The sequence below is a fragment of the Ziziphus jujuba genome, chromosome 7 (assembly GCF_031755915.1).
Source record: "Ziziphus jujuba cultivar Dongzao chromosome 7, ASM3175591v1".
Classification (NCBI taxonomy): domain Eukaryota; kingdom Viridiplantae; phylum Streptophyta; class Magnoliopsida; order Rosales; family Rhamnaceae; genus Ziziphus; species Ziziphus jujuba.
The window spans coordinates 3,613,267-3,637,542 of NC_083385.1; the positions used below are offsets into that span (position 1 = coordinate 3,613,267).

Consider the following 24,276-nt stretch of genomic DNA (forward strand, 5'->3'; position numbering starts at 1 on the left):
ATCTTCAACAATTCAATGGTCCATATGCCAAACAAATATAATCTGACAACATATGCTATCTAAGGAGGTAGATTGAGTTCATTCTTTATTTTATTTTATTTTTTATGTGATTTTGTTTTGTTTGTAGAAATCATAAAGAATGGTAATGGGGCGGTTTTGGCTTATCCAAATTTGTTGCGGAGGGTGTAACTAAAGGTGAATATGTCCTGAAAATTGAGCCACCTCCTTGCGTAATGAAACCTGACCGCAGAGTATAATCTCTTATGGCTACACAACAAATATAGATGGCTCACTTTTTTAAATTTCGTAACAAAACTATAGTGGAATGTTATTTTCTGTTTCATTTTTGCTGAGAAAATATGCAAATTTGTTGCAACAAGAAGGGAAATTAAATATAGAATTTTTTATAGTTAATAATCAACTTTTAGCAATAATTAATAATCAACTTTTAGAACTAATAAAATACAAATTTTATTCGAAAATATGCATATAAGACAAACCTATGACCTGTGGTCAACCTATAATTTGATCCCAAGCTTACCATTTACACGATTCATGCGACAAGTCGTAGAAGGCCAAATAGGAGAAAAGCAAAACAAAGTGAACCAAAGAATTTAAATATATCTATACTATAAGTCTATACTATAAAGGAGAAGAGAAGTGATTTTTGGTCTTTTTTACTGTTCATTTTGGTCCAAAACGGCACTCTTCCCATGCGTTTTGCCAACCTGTTTTTGTCCCTTTTTACTGTTCATTTTTTCCTCATATTGTTATTTATTTTAGTTATTTTTTTTTTGGGCCCCTGGGGGAGGAATAACTTGTATGGCCTTAGTTTAATTTCAATGTTTATTCTTACTATTAAATTTGTTTAATTCAGATCAATAATGCCTATGTCATTTATTTTATTTACAATATTAAACATAATTACAAGTAAGATGATAGTATTGTCTATTTCAAATTTTGTCTAATTTTGTCTATACTATAAAGGAGAAGATAAGTGGTTTTTGGTCTTTTTTACTGTTCATTTTGGTCCAAAACGGCACTCCTCCCATGTGTTTTGCCAACCTGTTTTTGGTCCCTTTTTACTGTTCATTTTTTCCTCATATTATTATTTATTTTAGTTAACTTTTTTTTGGGGGGGGAGGGGGGGAATAACTTGTATGGCCTTAGCTTGATTTCAATGTTTACTCTTACTATTAAATTTGTTTAATTCAGGTCAATAATGCCTATGTCATTTATTTTATTTACAATATTAAACATAATTACAAGTAAGATGATAGTATTGTCTATTTCAAATTTTGTCTAATTTTGTCAAAATAAAAAGGAAGTGTGTAATTTTCACTTTTTGATATATGGAAAGGAATTTAAACTTTAATAACTTAGCAAGTTTTTTTGTTGCACTCAATTAAACACTAATTCATCAAAATATGTTTAAATCGTTATTTTAATATAATAATGGTGCTAAAATGATAAAAAGCAAATAGTTATGGTAAAATACAATGGATATGCACATAATATGATAATAGTCATACATAAGAGTTAGACATTATTTCAACATTAATACAAAATCAGGTTCAAATATCCATTTTATGGTTTGGATGAAAAGAGTAATATATAATAGGAGTGTTATTAGTAATGCAAAAAAATAGAAATAAATAAAAAGAGTAAAAACAAAGGGAGTACTGTCAGTAAGAGTTGGATAATAAAGTCATAGATTTATATTTCCATATTTTATTATTATATATCATTTTATTCTAAATAAATTTTAAGAATTTTTATAAAAAAAATCAATAATAAAATTATTATTTTTTAAATATTAATTTTTAATTCAGTAAAGTATTACCTCAAACAACACTTATAACCATACAAATTAAAAAATATCACTGAAGTATTACGTTTTGACTACATTTTGGATTTGATATTTACCATATTTGAGTATTGAAGTGTAACAATGCTGTCTATGAGGACAATCAAATAGCTCTCCTCACACATTGTTTTTTCAAGATCAAATTCCCCAACTCCAATAAGAAATTAAAAAAATCAAAATTTTTATTTAGTAAGTTACTTGAAAATAAAAAAAGTATAATATAACGAATAAAATATAAAAGAAAGAGAAATCAATGGCTTAGTTAAGTTAATAGAAATATAACAAATATTAATATTTTTATCTTTTTTACTATATGATGAAAACATAATTCATAATATATGCAAACATCTCTCTTACAGTATGATGAGAGTAGCGAGAAAAAGTTTGCTCAGCATAAAGATAAACAAAGAATGCTTAATTGGCTATCATGAAATATTCTTTACGTCAATATTGGAATGATAGACAATTGTAACTTTTTGTATACTATTACAAAATACTTTATTTTTAATATCCTACAATAATAGCACTAACATTAATATTTTGTAAAATGCAAGTGTAATAGAAAATAGTTTAAATATTATATATTTTTCTATTAAATTTTGCAATTATCTTATAAAAATATTAATTGTGCTAAAATATCATCATTTATAATGCAAGTACTTTGTATTTTTACTGTTTATTTAATTTTTTGCTTAGTAAAAAAATGTTCTATTTTTTACAAAAATAAATCACTCTTCATGAAATGCTTTATATGATTATTTTATTCAAATAAATTTTGCTCCTTTCTATTAATATAAAATTAAAAAAATAATTAGTAAATAGACGATTTTCAAATTATTGTATCATACCAATCATAAAATTTTTTTATTAAAAATATTTTATATAAACTATTAGATATCTAAATTTTATATTAAATCACGTGCGTGGCCAAACCTAGTATATATATATATATATATATAAAGAAATGTCCAAGAAATTTATTAGATTATCTGACTCTCTCTTCATTCTGCAACTAATGGATATAAGAAGTTAAAAATTTAGGCCGAATCAAATTTTCTGTTCCAGTCTAGCAATTAAAAGCATAGCGAAGTATGATTCATTTTCTTAGTAAGGTATTAAAGCATTTAGTAGAGTTTCATCTATCCGTTTTATTAGTTAGTTGTGTTTAGCAGCTCGTTGAATTATAGCATGCATGCATGCTTGTTGCATTTAAGCAATTGTCTTCAAGACTATATTCAACAAATAATTCGTCTTCAAGACTAGCTCTGCTGGTTAGGTGGTTAGGTTATTCAGTTATAACTGAATTATTATTGACAAGCAGAACGAGCTCCATGGTGGTGATCAAAGATGGAAAGGGTATGTAGAAGATGAAGATGTTGTTAATTAGGTCTAATAATGGTTGATATGAGCTCTCCAAACTTTTGAAAGATAAAGAGGTTTAATTTGTAAAATCCCAAATGTTATTTTCAGCAGAAAGCTGCACGCTCTAAGAGTTACAGATGTAATGTCTTCCTGGGAGGAAGAACCTTGTGGCTGTAATCGGATTAACAAATAAAATAAGATATTCAAAACATAACAAGCTTTGGTTTTTTTTTTTTTTTTTTTTTTTTTTTTTTTTTTGTGGATAAAATATAACAAGCTTTGGCGGAAACTAAAAAGGAAGTGCTTTGCATAATCATCTCATAATTTTCAAGAACTTCGAATCTGTCATATATGTAATTTTATGATGTAGTTAAATTGTTATATTTACTGCTTGCTAATCTTATTTACTAGTAACTTCGGCATCCGGGCTTTCAGGTTGTATAGATGAAGCAAATTTGACTACTTTAAGCAGATGAGTTGAAAAAGAGAATATATCCGGTGGTCAGAATCGGTTACATGCTGTTCTAGTCCATTTTGTTCCCTCAACAAAAATTGAAATTCTTAAAAGGTTGATTGACAGTGTGTTAATTAAAAATTTTACATATAATAACTTGTCGTTAGAATTTAGACCTCGAGTCAATTATGGTTTTGTTAGTTTCGTAAATTTGGGATCTATGTTTTATTCAAACTTGGCTTTTGAGAGACTTCAAAATGCCCCGTTTATTTATTTATTTTTCTTTTCCCCCTCCTTACTCTTAATGCTAAGCCCTCATCGTCTCCTCATTTTTTACTTGGCATTTCTATCTTAAAAAACCAAAAATCTTCCAAAGTTGCATTTTAAATTATTCGATTTGTGCAAAAGAAATTTCAATGTTTCTTAATACTGCAGATTATTTTTCCAAAAAGAAAGAAGACGATCGGAAACTTTAAATATATTATATAGCCGAGGGTTCCAGATGCTCCAAAAATGTGAGAAAATTCTGGGCATCTTACGATTCGGCGAGTGATTGTGCGAAGGATACATAAGTTAGTGTTGGAGAGGTCTCAATGTCAGAGTCCATTACCTCTCCGCTGGGACCTTCGCTTTACTTCAGAAGTAGTTCACATATGAAAAATAATTTTCAATGGAAATTAAGTGTTCGAAAATTAGATCACAAAACAAAACCGAAATCCATACCCATAAGAAAATATATAGATTCCGTGATCTGCTTTCGGTACTTATTTTTCGAAGGCAAACTTGGATAAAAGCGCACCGTTTTTGCATCGCGCTTCCTCCATAGGTCCTTCGGTTCGGTTGGGGACGCATAAAAACCAGAAAAAAACTTACATTCATTCATTCAAAAATAAAAAAATAAAAAAATAAGAAAAGAAAAAAGAAAAATAAGAAGAAGATGATGATATTGATGCTCAGTGAATACGAACCGAATTGTATATTCATCTTGCAAAGGCAATCGATCATTTTATTCCACAACACTTTCTTCATCGCATCAAATATAAGATCTTTTATTAAACGTATTGAAACGGCGGAGAAGGAAGAACAAAAAAAAAAAAAATGAGGGAAAGAGGATAGCGAAAAGAGACGGCGGGGGATGGAAGCAAAACCCTAGACCTCTACAATGTTGACAATATTCCCCGTAACGAAGACGCGGCTAATAGATGCAACCCCACCCCACTATATAGCAAAAGTCTAAAGTGTCGTAATGAATCTGGACCGTCCGATGGTTATACTTTTTCCAAGTTCGTTGTTTATTATTTTCCCGGGAGATGACGAAGGTTACCGCCTGGTGCTTGTAAAATTAGTTTTTTTCTTTTACCATTTTTAAAAGAATTAGCGGGGATTTATTTACCCGTTGGGCCTGGTAAATCTTTAAAGAAGAAGAAGAAGAAGAAAAGCCGAGTAACGGCCCAATTGTTTTGTTATTATTTATCCAGAACATAACGTGTCCTTCTCCCACAAACGAAAACAATTAATTATTTATTTGTTTTATATTTATATTTATATTTTTTTTAACTCTTGAAACTCCAATCCTGTTGTCCAGATCTACCAAATTTCATATTTTCCATTCGATCTTCCCCGACACGCCAACGCGGGCACTTTCCTCTCGATTTTTCTCAAATACAGAGCTTCTTCTTCTTCAAAGCCGCAATTTTATAACATACACAGTGGTTTTGAGCGTTGTGGTGGTGAGGGTTTTGAATGATGTGGGGCACCATAGCCAATCTGAAGGAGAACCTGAATAAGATTGCACACGATGTGCACGACGAAGAAGATGATGACGAAGAGTTCGAGATCTATGGGTCCATTAATGGCCGTGAAGCTTCCCCGGTTTCTGATCGCAGGAATTCCCACAGCTTCGCGCATTCCAAGTCGGCCATGCGCTCGCCGCTTGCAAATGGGATCGATTCGCCTCGCAATCCTGAGGTATGAATACTGGTTTCCTGGTTTGGATCATTGTGTGAACGATCAGTTTCTGAAAAACTGATTTTTGGGTGAGTCTGTGATTGGTTGGTTAGATGAAGTCTTAATGGATAAGCGAACCGTTGATTATTGAGTATCTCGCCGTGGCTTAGGAGTTCAAATGGTACATTGGAGCCAATAATGTCCTATTTATTTCGAATTTTTATAATGTAAAATTGCATTTTATTTCAATCTTGAGTGTATAACCTGGGAAGAGCTAAATAATGAAGTTTATACGTAAGTTAAATTAGTTAATTTCTTTTGTGAGGTCAATATCGATAAATATAAACAGCTGTTTTGTGCATAATTTTTTGATAACAATGCAATGTACATATGGTTGTTACATTCTTACAACCGATACGTTTTGGGTTTTTACATGTTAAGAAGTAGGATTTAATTGGTTCAGGCCCATCTTGTGCTTGTAAGACGATAGTGCAAAATCTGCAAAATTTTCCTTATACTGGTGTTCAATAATACCGTTGTGATTGGTCTCTGGACTTTATTTGTTAATTTCTTTTCTAATTTGCTTTGCTGCTGCTATGTAAATTTTCTTGCCGTATTTTCTGTTGAATTATATTTTCTAATTAAGTTTATATTTTTTTGTAGATTGAACAATACAAAGCAGAAATTAAGAGGCTTCAGGAATCAGAGGCAGAAATTAAAACACTATCAAAAAATTATGCAGCTTTACTCAAGGAAAAAGAGGTATTCCATGAATTTGAAATAGGGTTTTGTGTTGTGATTTACTTGTCTCCCCTTTTGCCCAATGTTTCATTGTGGGAATCTTAATTGGACTTGTACATACACAGAATTTTATAAAATTTGTTTTCGAGCAATTAATTGCATGGCTTTTGACATGTTTACATACCCTTCTTTTGTTCGATCCTGTGCTGCATTTGGCAGGACCACATTTCCAGATTGAACAAAGAAAATGGCTCTTTAAGACAAACTTTGGACGCAACTACTGCATCTCTGAATGCATCTGGAAGTGACAGTTCTAAAACATCAACAAATGGCACCAATGCACTGAAGGTAGTAACTATTCCTTAAAGTGATTGTAACTTACATTATTTCTTGTACGTAATTGACCGGATTAGCTGGTGATTCAATTTGGAACTTATGCAGGGTGATGATCGGTCATCAAATCGACAGCATAAATTTACAACTCAAGCAAAAAATCGATATCCTGGAAACCAAATCCATAATGGTGGTGTCTCTAAAGTGGATGGAATGGGCAATGGAATTTCACATACTGCTCAACATCAAAATATGCAGGGGAAAGAAAGGGTAATGCACTTGGTATTCTGTTGTAATTTATTTAGCTATACTTTGAGGATGAGTTTCAGTGAGTATATTTATTATTAAATTTGTCTTTTTCATCCCTGGTTTGTATTTAGCTTGGATCTGCATACTAAATTTTGAAAAAAAAAAAAAGAAAAAAAGAAAAAAAAATACTTGGTTGTTATTATTAGCATGTCTTACAGTAGCACCTGTCCTATGTGTGTAGAACATCTTGGTCTGTCTATACGTCTTGACAACAGATGTATGAATGCCTTCTAGGAGTTTGCAGATTTTATAGAAGAGAATAATAGGTCTCAGGCAGCTGAGATGAAACAATTGCGAATGGAGCTTGGAAAAGAACGTGAACAGCTGGAAAATATAGAGATGAAATTGCAAGGTTCAATTCTGTACTATGAAGATTCATGAATGATCTTATGTTGAATATGTTGTCTGATTTCTTCTCTCAATCTCAGAGGAAAGGAATTTGAATGAGTCTTTCCAGGGGGAGCTCAAATCCTTAAAAATGGAGAGAGACAAAGTGAGTTGAAATTGCCTCAGAATTTGAGTTGTAGAATAGTTCATATTTTTCTGTCATTATTTTTTGTGATTTGTGCCTAACCATTTGACATGTCATGTCTGTTATTTGTTTGTAGGCCTTTAGTGAGACAAGCAAACTACAAAATGATTTGAATGAGAAAATATCTGAAATAAGAAGATTGCAAACGGAGTTGAATAGACGTGAGGATGAAGGTGCAGATGACATAGAAAATTTGAAGAGCTCAATTACAACTCTAGAAAAGGAAAATGCTAGTCTAAAAGTAGGTATAATGTGCTTTAGACGTTTATTTGACAAGTTTCCATATCCATTGCCAAAAAAAATTATATTCTTGCTTTCACTATATTGGATTCTCATTGACTCTAATGGTTATCTTGTATAGACTGAGAATAATGAACTTGTGGCTGCTTTGGAAGCGTGCAGGATCTCAACTGACAATAAAACTTTGAATGAGGTGGGTATCCATATGTAGTACTCTTCCTTTCTTTCCCTCCCTTCATTTCTCCTTTTCTTGAGTCTTTGTGTATCTGTTGCATAAGCTTCTTATGAGATCTTGCTTCTGATGTCTCTTTTTTCCTTTCTATTTTTCTTCGTTCTTTTCATTTGGTTTTCCCAGAAGATATCAGAAAGTTTTCCTGGAAAGGAAGAAATGGAGCTATCTTTGCAAAAATTGAATAATGAGATAAAGGAAATTTGCTCTGAAAGGGATAAAGCTTTACAAGAATTGGCCCGTCTCAAGCAGCATTTGTTAGAAAAGGTTGCATGTCTGTAAAAATCTTGTCTCATGCTCTTTTAAGTTTCAAACTTCCAGTACTTAAAGTTGGAATTTGTTGTTGTATTATTGCTTAGGAATCTGAAGAGTCAGAAAAAATGGATGAAGACTGCAAACTTATTGAAGAACTACGTGAAAATAATGAATACCAAAGGGCTCAAATATTACATCTGGAGAAAGCTCTGAAGCAAGCAGTTGCTAGTCAGGAGGAAGTTAAGATAAACAATAACAGTGAAATTCAGAAATCAAAGGAACTTATCGATGACCTGAATAGGAAACTTGCAAACTGCATGCGGACAATAGATGCCAAGAATGTTGAACTTCTAAATCTTCAAACTGCTCTTGGTCAGTATTATGCTGAAATTGAAGCTAAGGTATGAAAATGAAAATCCTCAATTTGTTTGCTTTCTAGGATACATAGTTATGCAGTTGGTTCATGTAGCTATGACTTTTCATATTGTAGTGTTTCTATGCCAGTATAATGTATGTATGTGCTTACTTTTTTTGCCATTTTTTGGATGGTAGGAACATTTGGAAGGTGACTTGGCTCGGGCAAGAGAAGAATTGGCCAGACTTTCTGAGCTGCTAAAAGTAAGATTCTCACACTTGTATTATTTAGTGTGCCTTGTTTATAAATCGATTCATCTTTTTTTTTTTGGGCCAAAAAAATGAGGAATAGATGTGGTTAGAAATCAGGGTTGAACTTCTAATTTGAAATTTTTTAATGTTGCTCAGATAGAGTATAGCAATAGATGTGGTTAGAAATCAATTGAACTTCTAAATTTGAAGATTTTTTATTGTTGCTCAGAGAGAGTATAGCAACTAGACCAAAGGGAAGGGAAAGAAGAAGTGAAGCTTGGTTGAACCAAGATTTAACTTTTCTGTTTGAAGATTTCTTAGTGTGCCAGAAAGCCACTAATTTTGTCATTCATAACATTTTAGTTGTAATTCCATTTTGGATTTTCCAGATCTAATTATGGGAGAAGAATTTTTTGTATTCCAAATTTGTCTTAGATACTTTATATATTTTTAAAGGTTTGTCCTTTTGTAATTGGCAAATGTCTGGTTAAATTTTATTCTTAACACTAAAGGTTGCTTGTTATTTTCAGAATGCAGATCATCAGGCAGAGGTATCGAAGAGGGAAAAGGAGGAAATTTTGTCCCACCTCTCACAATCTGAAAGGATTCTAGCAGATTGGAAAAACAGAGTAAATAAGCTCGAGGAAGACAATGCAAAGCTACGCCGAGCTGTTGAGCAGAGTATGACCAGGCTTAATAGGATGTCAATTGATTCAGATTATCTTGTTGACAGGTTGGTTTTTCTTAATTTTTAATTAAGTTTCTTACTTTTCTGCAATCACTTGATATTTTAATACCTTATCAATTTTGGAATTTAGAAATTCTCTCCATTTTATGGGGGTATGAGATTCATGCCTCTTTGTTTTGGATCCCTTCTAAATGAACGAAAAACAGCTTTGAAATTCTTTACTTTTAATTCTTAAATTTGTTTAGAGTAGCTTTCCAATTGTAAATTTATTGTTCAATTCTTTTGTATCTACATTTGTTGTATAGCAAATTGTATATTTGCTTCATTTTTGTGCTGCTTCCTTCCATCATTTATGGCTGAGTTTTACTAATAGTCATTGGTATCGATGCAGACGCATTGTGATCAAATTACTGGTAACCTACTTCCAGAGAAATCACAGTAAAGAGGTACAGATGTCTTTAATAGGAATAGTTTCAGGATGCAAAACTATTAAAATAAAAAAAAAAATCCCATTCTTCCTTAACGAGTGAAGTGAATGATGTCTTGTTATGTTTTTCCTACTTCTGGGCTCATGTGATTTTATTGCATATTTGGAATCTAGGTTCTGGATCTTATGGTTCGTATGCTGGGATTCTCTGATGAGGATAAGCAGAGAATTGGTCTTGCTCAACAGGGTGCAGGCAAAGGTGTTGTTCGGGGAGTATTAGGTTTACCTGGCCGCCTGGTTGGTGGCATTTTAGGAGGAAGTCCGGCTGAAGGGGCTGCAAACATGGCATCTGACAATCAGGTACAAGTTGAACTCCACGCAAGCATTCTGGTTTCTGTGCTGTCTCCGAACAAGGAAAAGTTCATTTTTGTCACAATTGTTTGCTTGTCGTCCAGTCCTTTGCAGATCTGTGGGTTGATTTTCTTCTCAAGGAAAATGAAGAGAGAGAGAGGAGAGAATCCATGGATGATCCCGGCAGAAGCAAGGAAGAGTCATTCAAAAGCCCCAAAAGTGCGAGTGCTGGTTCACACGTGCAAGACCATAGAGCAAGTGCAATGGATACTCACCCTGCTCCTGGTTTCTCGAGAACAAATTTGTCCACAAGCCACAACTCAGGTCACTTTCCCTTCCACAGTAATTTTCGGCAGTCTGAACATTCAGATTCCGAGTTCTCAACTGTACCTCTGACGTCATCAGAAAGCAATTTTAATAGCTCAAGACGGCTTCCAAAGTAATGAAAATATTTTTCATGATGTATTTAATCAAAGGTATAGAAGAATATGATTTGTTGATGTTGTAGCCATGCGATCTTTTGTTGATTCAATTCTTTCATACCGATCCGGTTTATTGCATAGCAGCTTTCCCATGTTGTTTGGGATAGCCTAGTGCTTTCGCGTTCAACTTCAGGACTGAGAACTCGCGTGCAATGTATTTACCAAAAAGCTAGCTCGTGCAATGTGAATTTTAATTATACAAAAATAATGAAAGCATCAAATATTCACGACTGTCGTACGTTGGCCTTGGCTTTTTTATTTTTAATTTTTTTAATTTCTTGGACATATCTCAAGTTTACCAGAGTCGAACATGGAACGCTTCTTATCTACACCTGGCGGATATTTTATTTTCTTATACCGGAATGGAACGGCTTTGGGAGCTATAGCATGAATTTTTCATATTCACTACATAGTATTATTTTATAATAGCAGAGTTACACGTATGGAGGGATCACAATGTGCAGATTTCATGCTCCTATAATGCGTTGACAAAATTGCTGATGAAATTCCAGCAAGTACTTTTTCATTCAGGTTCATAAATTTAACAGCGATTTTCAATTATTAACATATCCAGCATTGCATTGAGGACATATCCATGTACAAGACACCACATATATCCAAATACATAAGTTTCAACAAAAATTCAACCATTGTTAAGTTGCTTGCTTTGCTTTCCTAAAAGCTGCTCGAATATGCATTAGAATGAAACCTACAACGGAAAACTACGACCACCAAAAGACCAAAAGACCAAAAGACCAAAAGACCAAAAGACCAAACAACAAACCATACAATTTGAACAGCATAGAGCAGGCAAGAAGAAAGAAGGGCCTTAGCAGACTGAGGAAAAAAAGACGAACATCACAAGCTACAAAACCAGAAGATACCCAAATGTCTACATCCAGAGCATCTCATCTCTAAGCCCTTTTCTTATCTTTCAGAGGACCCCTTGGGATCTTACTCAAAACCTTTTCATCAAACACCGCATATCGCTTTTTGAGCTCAATGCTAGCCTTCTCTGCTAATGGGTCAACCTTGTGTTCATGCTTCTCGTACAGAACAGGCACAGTGTGCAGTAAAACGAAAGCTGTTTCCAATATCAAAATATCAGAATCTAGTAAAACATTCAAGGAAATACTAGATAGAAGATTGAAAGACCAAGTTGTCATAGTCATTACATATGTAGAACAAGGTTAAGAAATTAACCCAGCTCCCCACAATTGATAGAATCCACAAGCCAGCAATAACCTGCATCCACAACAAAATGTTACTGCTGAAAGATTTCAAATTCAGTCTAACCAAGATACAAAAACATTTGAACAGGATTCATGGACAAGTTAAATAATAAATGCTATAATTCAAACAAATAGTGGAGCTTTACTTTTCATCAAACACCTTATCGGACATTAAAAATACATACAATGAGAAATTTCTTCAAATCTCTTCCAGACGCAATATTCCGCAAGACTGCAAAAACCCTGTTAATTTCATTGCTCAGTGTGGAAGCCACCTGCAGCCACGGTTCCTCGGGAATATGAACTTGAGGAATACGAGGTGGAGTCCTAGAATATATTAAAACTATTAGCCAATGAAGAAGAATAAGCAGACCAGTTAGATAAACTATGAAATCAATCTTACTTGTGGATAAAAGTATGGGCATTGGACCATAAGAACAAGATTGCGAGGGCGACAATCAAAATGTGACAAACAAGAGTAAGGAGGTGGTATTCAAGCAATTCAAAAAAGGCCCAAATTGCAGTGGCTCCGGCAAGAAAACCTGCTGAAATCTTCTTATTTCTCCACAATAGTACGTCAGCAGCTGCACCAAAATGATGGATAACCAAAAACTCAGAGACAGAGAGCTACAAGGCAACAACTGGGCAACAATTGGTTTGGATCTAATTATTACGTAAAAAGAACCAAAATGTAAGTGTATTTTCCTAAAGAAAACTGGCTAAAATTCAAATTATTCCATAATATTTTTGACGGAGAGAAATTCGACGGAATTTTTTTTTCCCTAGTAATAAAGAAAACTAAGCCTTATCGTCCAAATGATCATAAATAGTACCCGGGCTCCGTTTAGTACTATGATTCGCCCAAAGCAGACGACAAGAAAAATAGGCAAAAACAGCACCAAACAGCACTAATCAACTGAAAGTTAACATCTCCTATATCTTTCGCTGAATTTTCTAAGCATCCAAACTCAGCTTTAAACTTTCAGGGTTAAACGGAAATGAAAAACACACAATAGAATAAAAACCCGAATCAAAAGCTCACTTTCCTTATCTCCCAGCGTTACATTTTTAATAGAGAGAGAGAGAGAGAGAGAGAGAGAGAGGGAGAGAGAGTACGTACGCTTTCCTCCACCAAAAATATGGTGCACCGGTCTCTCCCTCCCGAAAAGCCTGTTAACCTTGGCCTTCACGGATGACGGAGATGGCGGTTTCTCGTTATCCGAGTCCGATGATGAAGACGATGAGTCTTCGTGCGCGTGGATCTTCTCGCTTATCTTCTCCACCACCGATTCCACCGGCGAGTCCACACTTTCGGGCTTCTCAGCCATTGCTACCTGACCCGATCCGAAAAACTCCGACGCAAACTACCCGATTCTTCACAAACAATAACAGTGACAAACCAGTAGGGTTTTGGGGCCGAACGTTCACTGAGGCTATATAAAAAGGATCAGGAAAACCATAACCACATTAGATCATGGCCGTTGAATTTTTTGTTTGAGTACGAAGCTGAGGTCAGTGATCTGGATTTTTTGATACAGGAAAAAGCTTAGGGTCTAGACGGCGTTAATAGCTATATCGTCTTATATACGTGGAGGAAGCGATGGGCGGTGGAGATTAAGGAAAAGTCACCGACCCGGTTGAAAGGTATGGGGACACGTGGGGTCGAGAGATTGAAAAGATGGGTGATGTGGATGCCTAGTGCTTTTTCTTGGGTGGTCGATGGGGCCCACACCAAAGTAGGCTCCACGTCAGGTGTCCCGAGGGTAAAAATGTCACACGAGCTGCTTCCTTTCCCAAGTGACAATTACATCTTTTATAGCTTTATTTCTTTTTCTTTTTTTTTTTCTGAGGAGCTCCTTTTGATTTTGGAATATTTTGAGATTTGCAATGAGCAGGTTAAATTTATAAATAGAGATATCTTATTTTGTATATGAGTTATGAAAATGATTTAAAAAATATATATCAATTTAGGGTCCATATATTTTTAAAAACAATGATAAAGTGTGCAGGAAAAAAGCAGGTATATATATATATATATGGTTATTTTTATTTTATTTTGTTTTTTGTGTTGAAATGGTAATGGGATGCCAGTTTAGTTGTGTGGTGGTGATCCATTAACCAGGATTGGATATTTAGTTTACGCATATATGGAATCTTAGCGGAGGGCTTTTTGATTGGGATGGCCCACAGTAGAAGAATCTAAACGTACAAAGAATGTGCAACACTGAGCCTGTGCTAATACATTAGACAGTCACAATCACACCACCAAAACTCTACCTCGTGATTATAAATCATAAACTGTCCAGATACATTTCGAAGGCCCATACAAATCCCAGAAGCAACATAAGTGTAATGTTATGGTCTTCTTTTTACTGTTTATAAGCCATGCTTAAAAAAAGTTGGAATTTGCACTATATTCAAATTGGCACTGCAGAAAAAGCTGCAGGCTATATAAGCCTGTAAAAACATTCTTTATGTATTATACAAATAGTATCATAATTAGTTATGCATATTCATCTTAGCTACATAGAGAAGAAAAAAGGAACAAAATATATAATTTTGAGTTTAAATGAAACTAATCAAGTGTGGAGTACCACACCTGTTTGATGTTGTTTACCTGTGATTATCTGAACGGTCTTGGAGGCTTCTCTAATACAGCAGAAAAGAAGACCTCTTTATCATCTTTATCAACCTTTGGAACAGTAACCCATGTGTGCTTCTTATATCTTAGCATCTTAAACGCCTCCAAATAATCACCCAAATCCTCCTTTGCACAGAAGAAACTGTCTATCCACAGCAAACCTCCAGGCCTCAAAACTCTGTCCCAATCATACAAAACAAAGTCTAGCAGTACAAAATCTATCCACCCATCTAAAAATCTTGTCGTGTGGATCAAATCAAGGGTGTTATCAAAGAAAGGCAGCCGTTGATTTATAGTCAGGTAGAGTGGGACCAGTCCTCGAAGAGCTATCATTTCATTAAAAGGTGCACCAAGATTAATACTTGCAGAGACTACAGTCACATTGAACTCCCTCATTCTTGCTGCAAATGTCCCAGTTCCTACACTGAAATCCAGTCCAATTCTAATCTCTCCAGGCTTAATTTTAAGCACTTGGGGTATGAGAAAATCTGCTGTCAGATTCGAAACGGGGTCTAGATTTTCTTGTCTGATCCATCTTGGTTGTTCATGGTGTGAAAGATTGAAGCAATCTGAACATTTGTAGAACCCTTTGCGAGTTGAATTGCTGGCTAAGCAAGTGAAGTTCTTGCATCGATACTGACTCCATCGGACATTTCTATTTTCAGGCAGCTTCCACAACGACTCATTAATGGAAAATGGCTTACCATATAGCTGTGGAGCTCTAGAGAAACACCTTCTTCTTGGTAGCGGATCGCATCCATGAACCATAAGCTTCTGAGCAAGTTTCCAATCGTCGTTGCAGATGTCACCAATATCGTAGTCCATGTATTCTTCAAGCTCTTTCTTCATTGCAAAACAAGCATGTCCAATGCTGGTGAAAGTTCCATTGGCTCCCATGAAATTCTGTTTTCTTAATCTGTTGGGTTTGATCTTCACGTATTTTCTAATCTCTTCTATTAGAAAATAATCAGCAGGCTCGTCAGATCGTTGTTTGGGTTTTAACAGAGGATGGGTCTCTTTGATTCCTCTGTTTAAATCTTCTATCTCTGGCAGAGCTTCATGGATGGACTCAATAAGGCCTAGTATATCTGCAAGAAATGAACTGTATGTCAACGATGATTGCTTTGTGAAAGGTGAAACTCTGATCTCTTCGAGTTGTTGTTGGATTTTTTGAATGACTGTTTGAAAGGTGATTCTCACAGCTTGGGTTTGACTCCAGCTCTGCGTGTGAGAATTATTTTCTTCTCTGCATGAGAAGGTATTATCGATTGCAAGATGTGATGTGGGATAGTAAAATTTAGTAAAAGCAGCGATCAAGATGAAAATTGCAAGTGAACCCAGTATCAAGATCGACCTGTGAACCACTCTTCCTAACTTCATCATGAAACTTTGATTTCGCATATGTGCATCAATGAGAAGTACTTGAAGCCAATAAATCCTACAAATGAACAACAACGGAGATTGGAAAAACTTTGAGATCAGAGCAATAGTTTAATTTTTAATCTGGAGCTTCTTGGTAGATGGGTTTTTTTTTTTTTTTCAAAGCTCGACTTATTCTTGTAACTCTTTTTTTTTTTTGTTTTTTTACTTGCTAAGTGATCCGTTGGCACTTTACCAAGTTAGCTCAGAATGCATTTGTTTCCTGTTTTAAGAAGTTTCCGTGGCTTAAAAATACAATTAGTCAAACACCCATCTGGTTAGTTTTAAAGCAGTATGTCCTACATAGCATTGGCATTCTGCCGGATGCTACCAAAATTCTAAGTTGCTTTATTGACTAGAAGTGGGAGGCAAGCAACTTTCCAGCCATAGCCATCAGAATCATTTCAGCAATCACATCTTTTTATTCTGTTTTCGTTTTTACATGGGGATGTGGGATTCACTTGTTAAGCTGCTTGGCTTGTCATATTGATCATTGGGATCTGAAAGTCTTTCGCTTTTCTTACAGGAATATCGGAATTTCTTTGATATATTCAAAAAGGACAAAAAATAAACCAAAAACAGGGCGACTAAACAGGATCCTTTGTCTACTGCCAAAATATTCAAAAAAAATTCAAAGTCTTTGAGGGAGAATTAATAATAATAATAATAATAATAATAATAATAATAATAATAATAAGAGAAACACTCTCACTAAATTTCATAATATTCAAAATAAAGTCGGACATTTAAGATTGTAAGCCAATAAAGTTAAGATATCTCCTTTAATATACTGTGAAGGTTCCTATAGTCCAGGGTGGAGGCATCCCTATTGTACAAATGACGGTGCTATTCAGTAACATGCCACTGGCAATGCATGAATTGACTTTAATAAACTAATCTTCTTCTTTTTTTTCTTTTTCTTTTTTTCCTTTTTTTTTCTAGAACAACTAAAAATATTTGCCTTTAGATCGCCAAATATTTTGATAAGCATCATGACAACGAGATACACAATCTATATATTTATAAAAATTTATCTGTCCTGCTCACAGGAGTAAAAAAGCAGGATTGTAACGCAGGAAACGCAACAGAGTAGATTGATTACAAGAGAAGTTATCGGTGGCTTATTGGCTCGGGTTGGTTGCCAGATAAAAAATAATAGGCGTTGAATTTATCAACCAAACTTCCTCGCGTATTTTTCTTTGGAGAGAATCAATGAAATCTTGATCAGCATTTTATACGGCTTTTCATGGAGTCCGAAATCCAAAATCCTCTGGAACTCTCTACTCGAGAAACCAAAAAAGAAACTGTTTCCTTTATCAAATCCTTTTGTCTTTTTGGTGCCGAAATCCCCATAAAACGCCATCAGATGATGTTTCTTCGAAGTCCCTCTAAACATAGAAGTGACAAAATTTCATGTAAGATAGTTACGAAAAACAGAGTCGTATTTAGACCATGCCAAAGGAGATACAGAAAAAGGAACATCAATCGAGAATCCAACACAACGGAGTTTCCAAATCAAAAAATTAAACAAAACGTAGTAGTTGTACACTGTGTCCCAACTTCTGTCTCAGCTCCACAACAAACAAAAATAAAAATGGTACGAAGCAGGAATAAAAAATGAATGTCAGGAAGTGAAACAGAGTCTTAATCACTATGGTCCTGTTCATGGGCCATTGCCTCTTTATGTAATCACATGGGTAAGAGGAAGAACTGGACAAAAGCAGGCAAAGTCAAATGAATTCGAAACTCAAAAAATCAAAGACACCGTGAGAATTCAATACAAAAACGGTAGTACAAATTTATGAGCAACAAATGCAGCAAAACCCAAAACCAGAAACCCATATGCACAATTATGTAAACCAAATCAATATGAGAAATTGCACTGCATACACAAAAAAAATTGAACGGAAAAACGTATATCACTGAAAGGTTTAAAAGAAAATAATTGTTCTTCAAATCGAATGTGACGCTAACACACAGTTGTTTCTGCATAACCTAATCCAAACACCCATATTACAATCCATTCATAAAAAAAGCTCGAACCTTTTATCCCTCTCTACCCATCCAAAAAAGAAACAAATTTACATTTCCACAAACCAACCAACGAGAACTAAAAAGAAAAACAAACCCAAATAATCCACCACCAAAACAAAAAAAAAAAAAGAAAAGAAAAAAAACCCTGCATGCCCTAACATCAATTATCATCATCTCCTCCGCCTACGATCAGCGGCATACTGAGACAACGGCACGACCTCCTGCAAAGGCGTAGATAAAGGGGTCGGCAGAGGCGAGTTCCGGCAAACGGGGCAGGACCCGTTAAGCTTAAGCCACGCATCAACGCAACAGAGGTGGAAGTAGTGCCTGCACTCAGGCATCATCCGAAGCATCTCGAAATCTTTGTACTCACACAAACAGATGGAACAGGTGGATTCCTTATTATCCAAGTCCTTAGACCAAGGGAACTTGGGGTAAGAGTTTATGACGCTCTGGTCGAGACCAACGACGGCGGAGTCATCGTCGTCGCGCTGGTCGTCGTCCTCAGCGACAAAGATAATACGGGGGAGCATAATGCCGTCGGAGGGAGCAGGATTGGGATCTGAGGTGTTGTTGGTCTGTGAGGGAGGAGAGCGGTGGCGAGAGGCACGGCAGCAGATGTAGGAAGCGAGGAGGAGAGTAGAGAGGAGGACGAGGAAGCCGAGAGCGATGGCGATGGAGTAGCCGAGGCCGAGATTGGTGAGGTAAGTCGGGGAGTTAGGGGTTGGGTTTGGGTTTGGGTTTGGAGTGGTGGTGGTGGACATTGGGAGAGGGAGAGAGGAGTTGGAGAGGTTTTAGCCATTTGTTTGGTGTTGTTTTTTGTTAAGGAGGTGAATGGAGAAGAGTTGGGACAGATTTTTTTTTTGGATTTTGGAAGGTGGGTGGGCACTCCAGCTGCTGCATTTAATACTGCGTTTGGAAACAGAGACGGGCATTAAATTGGTGGTAACTCGCCAAGGGCATATTGCCTTCTTTCTTCCTTCTCTTCTTTCCACCCAGAAGTATAAAATAATCAATGCCATTCATTACATAACAATTTTATAAATCTGTTAAATAAAATAAGTAAATGGATGTGAGTGGGTTTGGGCTTGAATATGATGGATGGGCCAGTTTTCAATTGGGCTTTCTTTTAGTTTTACTGTCCATTTTAACTTTACTATAACTATTTTATTTTATTTTTTATGTATTATGATTTTGCGATGAAAATTATACACTTTGTTCATTTGCATAATGTCAATAATAATAATGTTCATGACAATTTGTTCACTCTTTTCATACTCTCAAGTCCCGAGGTAAAAAGTTGGATGGCCTGTCCCATAATGTTGGTATAATGTCCATTGAATGGACAGTTCAATTGGATATCCCAGGTATCAATTGCCTGCGAAAAGTCAATGGCTTCACATGGATATCTTAATTTTTGATTTTATGTTCCTTTCCTTTTTTTGTTATATTTTGGACGCTGAATTCGCTAATTTCTTGTAAACAAAGTTTTCAGTTAGCAGCTAATCAATCTTATGGATGCGAATTAGTTGTACTATACAACATAAACTCGATCGTTTTTACAAAGAATCCAATCATGAATCTAAGAATCTTTAATTTTTCCAGCTAAAGCAGTGGGGGGGAGGGAGGGAAAAGTCAAAAGTGTTCCTAATTAGATTTGGCAGAAAAGTATAACTAATTAAAGACCAATTAAGAAGATGATTCAGCAATCTAATTAAAGACCAATTAAGAAGATCACTGCAACTTGTAAAACCTATTACATGATAAATAGTTATAATAAAAAGAAGAAAATAAAAAAGAAAAAAAGAAATAAGTGCAAAGAAAAAGGAAAATGCTTTAAACGCTAAATCTATACATGTATATAAAAACTTGCTATACTCGTTCATAAAGAAAATATATTACTCTATATCACTGTGATTTCTACTTTCTATTGCTCTGAAAAATTAAGCTCCAATCCCAAACATGCCATAACCTAAAGCTTGACTTTCCTCTTGCACTTCTGGTCCTGAATCGCCTGGCTCGAAATATTAACGGTCATGCTACAATTCATTTTGACAACAACATGTTTCTTAATAATGTCCAAAATCTTTATCCGGCCCGAAATACTCGAATAGCTGTTCATGCTCAACAGACCCGAACCAACATCCGACATCAAATTCGGGTTCGACAGCATCCGATCCGTGATGATGTCAACCGTGATATTCATCCTCATGGTCCTTCTGGCCTTCGATTTCCCCGGGGGACCTCGGGCTTCGCCGACCACCGTGCCGTGGTAGAACAACGTGGTGGTCGTGTTAGTGTACTTGAACGAAGCCACGTTCGGATTCTTCACCGATACGTCGGCGTTTATCGTTATGTTTGAACCGGGCTTTGGGACCGTGTTGTTAACCAGCTCCAGATGTATGACGGTGAACTTGTTCACTCTGATAATCGGTTCCTTCACGCGGAAAACCGTGAAGATGAGAATCACGACCACGACGGCTGGGATTAGGATCAAGGAGGACACACAAGCACAGCATTTGATGTATTTTCGACGACGGAGTTTTTTATTTAGAGCGACGTCGTTTTCCAGGCCATCGATGGGATGAAAGTCGGTCTCCTGGGCTAGTGGTCGGACTTGCTCGCTCTCTACCATGGCTATGGTCTATGGAGATCAAGCTTTTGGTTAGAGGTAGTGAAGGAGAGGAATTAGTGGCTTTTGAGGCTTGGTGCTTTTTGCTTCCATTTATGCTGTTAGTGGGTAATGGCGTTAGACTAGACTAGCAGCAGTGCCGCTGGTAAGTTTGGGATTTTCCAATTTTTTTTTTTTTTTTCGTCATCGTGTTGTCAGCTTGGTACTAAAATATTCAAGCTGTTGAATTTTGACTTCCGGTGCCTTTTTTTTTGTCACGGGTTATTATTTGGACTAAAATGTAGTGGAAAATTGTGTGGAAAACAATAATCTTGCTTCCACACATATATGGGAGGTGTTTTTTTCCTATTTGTTCTTGGTTGGATGTATAACTGTCATATCATAATCTAATAGTTTGGTGATATAATTTGGTCTTTGCAATTGTCGAAATATGCTTCTAATTAGGTTCTACCAATATGAATATTATATGATGTAGAAACAAATAAAGTATATATAATATGATTAAAGCTCACCGTTTGGTTATCACGTGGACGGTGGACTACTATATATATATATTATATAAGATTATTGGAAGTTTGGGTTACAATCCCCATAATCAAAATTATATTCCATTTGAAGTGCTGGAAATAAATAAATAATGGGTTCTAACTTCTAAAGCTTTGATAGAATTATAATCCATTCCATGCCATCAATAGTTATTTGACATATATATGGCTGCAAAGTTTGATTTAGATTATTAAATTATATATATTCTGCTTCTTGATTTGCTTTTGATATTTGGCTCCATATTGTCAAATATGGTGGTGCCTACCTTGAGAGACCGATCAATAAGTCATATTCAGATTCAAGACGTGATTAATTGAGGGGATTGATAAAAATCATTACTATATGCAAGTAGCTTCATATCTCAGTTGTTTTATAAGAACACCACCAACCACCAACTACCTCTCCTCACCACCTATGCATGTCTAATTAATGGAAGAAGCTTCCTAATTTCTTAATTTTATAATTTTTAATATCAATCATTTTCAATTGAAAAAAATAATAATAAAAATGCAGAGTTGACAATATGAGCGAATAAAAGGTTAATGGGGTGATGGAATAGGGAAAGCCTAAAAGGCTGAAAGTGACTGTGAGGGCTTAGTAAGGTCCAAAACATCGAAACAACTAGGAAATTTACCTTTAACTGTTGCATTTTATTCTTTTCATCGTGTTCCTGATGGAAATACTTGATTTATTGACTTCATTTTTCATTTTTCAATTTTAACATGCTGCCAAATGTTATATAAATGTGAGAAAAGAGATATATAGGCCCTTTTGTAAACTATGAAAAACCCACAGGCCCAATGGGTATTCAGTAGAAAGGAGCAGCCGGTACGGGTCCGATCGTTCTACTAATGAGCCTTTTGGTTACAATGGACAGTCTATATGTAATCTGATAACCCGAACCGAACCCGGAAAGAAACGACGTTCTCAACTTCGGCGTTGCTGCTGCATAGATTTTGTGCTACCCGCCAAACGACCGAGCTACTAGGGTTTTGGAGAGCGATAGAGAGATGGGAGGCAAAGGAAGGAGAAGGAGAGAGAAGAACTACAGGGCAGCTCATGGAGGCTATACTCGGCTACCACCAGCGCCTGATCCTTCCAAAGTCGACGCTTTGCCTTCTAAACTGCGCAAGCTCATGTCTTTAACTTCTCAATCCCAAGGTCTTTCTTTGTGATAATATATATATATATATATATATATTTATGTGTGTGTATGTGTGAAGAATACTCGAAATGCTGTTTTTGAGTCTGTTACTGATGGCTTTTACTTGATTATTTCTCAGGGGATTCTAAGGTTGTAAAAAATGTTAAAGACAAGAAGAAAAATGGGAATAGTGCTTCTGAGTTAGTAAGCCCTTTTTTCATATTTTTGTGTAAGCGCATAAATATGAGATGTTGATTTTTTATTTATTTATTTATTTATTTTTTTTGTGAGAGATGGGTGGTTCGTTTGGTTGGTATGTAGTTTGGTTACAGTTTGTTTGAGACTTGCATACTTGAGCTCGGTTGTTTCTCTTCAGCGAATTATGCAGCTGGAGATGATGGGCAGGAATTAGTCTCTGCAGTAAAAGGGGAATTTGTCCATGTTTGCAATAAAAGAAGAAAGGTTGTTGAGAAAATTTCTTCACTGGGGCTAATAGATGGGACTGAATATTTGAACCTCATAGTTTATGGATGAGATTTTGCATGCATTCCTTGTTAATGTTGAATATTTGGTTCTGTTCATATTTTTTGGTCTCGTATTTTTAGCTAACAGTATCTATCATGTATGGAATTTCTGTTGGAGTTTGCCACGTTGCAGTTTGATCTTCTCATTTTTTGTTTTGTTAATATGTGCAATTCCAAGTGAATTATTGTTATTGTTAGTGTCTGCTCTCCTTAATATACTCTTTAAAGTACTCTTGAATCTTATTTTGTTTTATCTTATGTATCTCACATATGCACGTTTATATTATCAGAAATCCAATTCTAAGGTTGAAGTCGATGTAGACATTACTGGGATCAAAGATCGACTTCAAGATGCAGATAATTCTGATGGTAATGCAAACAATATCACCAATGAAAAGAGAAAGAAGAAAAGAAAGAGAAAGCAAGTAGAGGACCTTCGATTTGAGACATTAAATGAGAAATCTGATGCTAGTACAAAAAGACGGGAGCGCAAGAAGAAGTAAGAATTTTAGTGTGATAATTTATTTATTCTTTTATGTTATGTTAATCTTAATGTCTATCTCCTACTCTTTCATAGTCCCCATTATTAAACTAATGGGCACTTTGGATCTAAGAAGAGGTCAAGCATGTCCGATACTTGGCGGATAGTGATAAGGCTTTGATATTTTAGGTACCTGGAAGCACGAAAAAACAAACACAAAAGAGCTAGAACAGAAGAGAATCTAGAGTTCCCTGGACATGAGAAGATCAAATTTGGAGATATAGTCCAAGCTCCACCAAAATTACTAGCTGTTCCCAAGGTATAATTGTGAATTGTTGTGATACATAGGATAGAATATGCAAGATGTGAATTTGTTGTTTTAACCCCCCCCCCCCCCCCAAAAAAAAAAAAAGAAAAAAAAAGTGAATTATTCTGATCAAATTAATCTCCTTTCTTTTAATAATTATTTTCTTCCATGTTTTTGAAGGCATTTAAGAATTTGCAAGATGCTTCAAAGGAGCGAGTTCGGTTGCAGGCTATCCAGTCGTATAGGGAACGCAAGGGATGGACCTCAAGACCAGGAAATCAGCTCCGTAATACCCTGATTGCACCAATGGAATTGTAATTAAAGACTATTCTTTCTGATTGTAATAGAGATTTTGATTCTAACTTTCTGCTTATAGATGTGGATGCATTTTGCCTATTCAAATTTTTAACATGCGGGTAGAGTTTGATTTTGTAGCAATGTAAATCAGTGTCTTTTATTTCCGTGCAAAAGACAATTATCCTTGTGTAGCCAA

The 24,276-nt window shown here is 35.4% G+C and overlaps 6 protein-coding genes, 1 long non-coding RNA gene and 1 other non-coding gene across 9 annotated transcripts; 2 read left to right on the plus strand and 6 right to left on the minus strand.

Annotated features, from left to right (window-relative positions):
• Nucleotides 1-4,146: 4,146 nt before the first annotated feature.
• On the minus strand, nucleotides 4,147-5,063 carry LOC125423794 (uncharacterized). Its single transcript, XR_007242450.2, has 2 exons — nucleotides 4,652-5,063; nucleotides 4,147-4,512 (listed from the first exon to the last, which is right to left on the minus strand). It is a non-coding gene; the product is annotated as an uncharacterized LOC125423794 (long non-coding RNA).
• LOC112492674 (small nucleolar RNA snoR145) lies at nucleotides 4,163-4,315 on the minus strand. The gene has a single exon (XR_003057121.2). It is a non-coding gene; the product is annotated as a small nucleolar RNA snoR145 (small nucleolar RNA).
• Nucleotides 5,064-5,266: 203 nt separating the features above from the next.
• On the plus strand, nucleotides 5,267-11,054 carry LOC107423704 (golgin candidate 4). 2 transcript variants are annotated; one of them, XM_048479006.2, is made up of 15 exons: nucleotides 5,267-5,651; nucleotides 6,294-6,392; nucleotides 6,591-6,719; nucleotides 6,813-6,974; nucleotides 7,248-7,365; nucleotides 7,442-7,506; nucleotides 7,622-7,786; nucleotides 7,907-7,978; nucleotides 8,144-8,281; nucleotides 8,374-8,670; nucleotides 8,822-8,887; nucleotides 9,406-9,608; nucleotides 9,955-10,009; nucleotides 10,165-10,350; nucleotides 10,446-11,054. In XM_048479006.2, the coding sequence occupies exons 1-15, from the start codon at nucleotides 5,427-5,429 to the stop codon at nucleotides 10,782-10,784; spliced, it is 2,319 nt and encodes a 772-aa protein (XP_048334963.2). In that variant the 5' UTR covers nucleotides 5,267-5,426; the 3' UTR covers nucleotides 10,785-11,054. The 2 variants fall into 2 exon arrangements, with proteins under 2 accessions (XP_048334963.2, XP_048334962.2); XM_048479005.2 differs by having other exon boundaries at nucleotides 5,268-5,651; nucleotides 8,141-8,281.
• A 254-nt stretch (nucleotides 11,055-11,308) lies between these two features.
• LOC107423713 (reticulon-like protein B5) lies at nucleotides 11,309-13,574 on the minus strand. Its single transcript, XM_016033327.4, has 5 exons — nucleotides 13,176-13,574; nucleotides 12,459-12,639; nucleotides 12,241-12,382; nucleotides 11,999-12,068; nucleotides 11,309-11,907 (listed from the first exon to the last, which is right to left on the minus strand). Exons 1-5 carry the CDS (start codon nucleotides 13,381-13,383, stop codon nucleotides 11,738-11,740), a joined length of 771 nt encoding a protein of 256 aa, XP_015888813.3. The 5' UTR covers nucleotides 13,384-13,574; the 3' UTR covers nucleotides 11,309-11,737.
• LOC107423749 (probable methyltransferase At1g29790) lies at nucleotides 13,414-16,649 on the minus strand. The gene has a single exon (XM_048479008.2). It carries the CDS (start codon nucleotides 16,095-16,097, stop codon nucleotides 14,679-14,681), a length of 1,419 nt encoding a protein of 472 aa, XP_048334965.2. The 5' UTR covers nucleotides 16,098-16,649; the 3' UTR covers nucleotides 13,414-14,678.
• A 1,396-nt stretch (nucleotides 16,650-18,045) lies between these two features.
• On the minus strand, nucleotides 18,046-19,219 carry LOC107423750 (RING-H2 finger protein ATL68). The gene has a single exon (XM_016033367.4). It carries the CDS (start codon nucleotides 18,911-18,913, stop codon nucleotides 18,320-18,322), a length of 594 nt encoding a protein of 197 aa, XP_015888853.1. The 5' UTR covers nucleotides 18,914-19,219; the 3' UTR covers nucleotides 18,046-18,319.
• A 641-nt stretch (nucleotides 19,220-19,860) lies between these two features.
• On the minus strand, nucleotides 19,861-20,919 carry LOC107423719 (uncharacterized). Its single transcript, XM_016033333.4, has one exon. The coding sequence runs from the start codon at nucleotides 20,782-20,784 to the stop codon at nucleotides 20,122-20,124; it is 663 nt and encodes a 220-aa protein (XP_015888819.3). The 5' UTR covers nucleotides 20,785-20,919; the 3' UTR covers nucleotides 19,861-20,121.
• Nucleotides 20,920-22,265: 1,346 nt separating this feature from the next.
• Nucleotides 22,266-24,192, plus strand: LOC107423705 (uncharacterized). Its single transcript, XM_048479010.2, has 5 exons — nucleotides 22,266-22,488; nucleotides 22,611-22,675; nucleotides 23,286-23,494; nucleotides 23,666-23,795; nucleotides 23,964-24,192. The coding sequence occupies exons 1-5, from the start codon at nucleotides 22,338-22,340 to the stop codon at nucleotides 24,099-24,101; spliced, it is 693 nt and encodes a 230-aa protein (XP_048334967.2). The 5' UTR covers nucleotides 22,266-22,337; the 3' UTR covers nucleotides 24,102-24,192.
• The last annotated feature ends 84 nt before the right edge of the window (nucleotides 24,193-24,276 follow it).

What these genes read in the sequence shown, in the direction of transcription:
- LOC107423704 (XM_048479005.2), top strand. Translation starts at nt 5,427, where the DNA reads ATGATGTGGGGCACCATAGCCAATCTGAAGGAGAACCTGAATAAGATT. An exon ending in ATTCGCCTCGCAATCCTGAG is followed by an intron (nt 5,652 to 6,293) that starts GTATGAATACTG and finishes ATTTTTTTGTAG; the next exon opens with ATTGAACAATACAAAGCAGA. An exon ending in TCAGATTATCTTGTTGACAG is followed by an intron (nt 9,609 to 9,954) that starts GTTGGTTTTTCT and finishes GTATCGATGCAG; the next exon opens with ACGCATTGTGATCAAATTAC.
- LOC107423713 (XM_016033327.4), bottom strand. Translation starts at nt 13,383, where the DNA reads ATGGCTGAGAAGCCCGAAAGTGTGGACTCGCCGGTGGAATCGGTGGTG. An exon ending in TATTTTTGGTGGAGGAAAGC is followed by an intron (nt 12,640 to 13,175) that starts GTACGTACTCTC and finishes ATTTTGGTGCAG; the next exon opens with CTGCTGACGTACTATTGTGG. An exon ending in GCCCATACTTTTATCCACAA is followed by an intron (nt 12,383 to 12,458) that starts GTAAGATTGATT and finishes AATATATTCTAG; the next exon opens with GACTCCACCTCGTATTCCTC.
- LOC107423749 (XM_048479008.2), bottom strand. Translation starts at nt 16,097, where the DNA reads ATGCGAAATCAAAGTTTCATGATGAAGTTAGGAAGAGTGGTTCACAGG.
- LOC107423750 (XM_016033367.4), bottom strand. Translation starts at nt 18,913, where the DNA reads ATGTCCACCACCACCACTCCAAACCCAAACCCAAACCCAACCCCTAAC.
- LOC107423719 (XM_016033333.4), bottom strand. Translation starts at nt 20,784, where the DNA reads ATGGTAGAGAGCGAGCAAGTCCGACCACTAGCCCAGGAGACCGACTTT.
- LOC107423705 (XM_048479010.2), top strand. Translation starts at nt 22,338, where the DNA reads ATGGGAGGCAAAGGAAGGAGAAGGAGAGAGAAGAACTACAGGGCAGCT. An exon ending in GGAATAGTGCTTCTGAGTTA is followed by an intron (nt 22,676 to 23,285) that starts GTAAGCCCTTTT and finishes TTATATTATCAG; the next exon opens with AAATCCAATTCTAAGGTTGA. An exon ending in AATTACTAGCTGTTCCCAAG is followed by an intron (nt 23,796 to 23,963) that starts GTATAATTGTGA and finishes ATGTTTTTGAAG; the next exon opens with GCATTTAAGAATTTGCAAGA.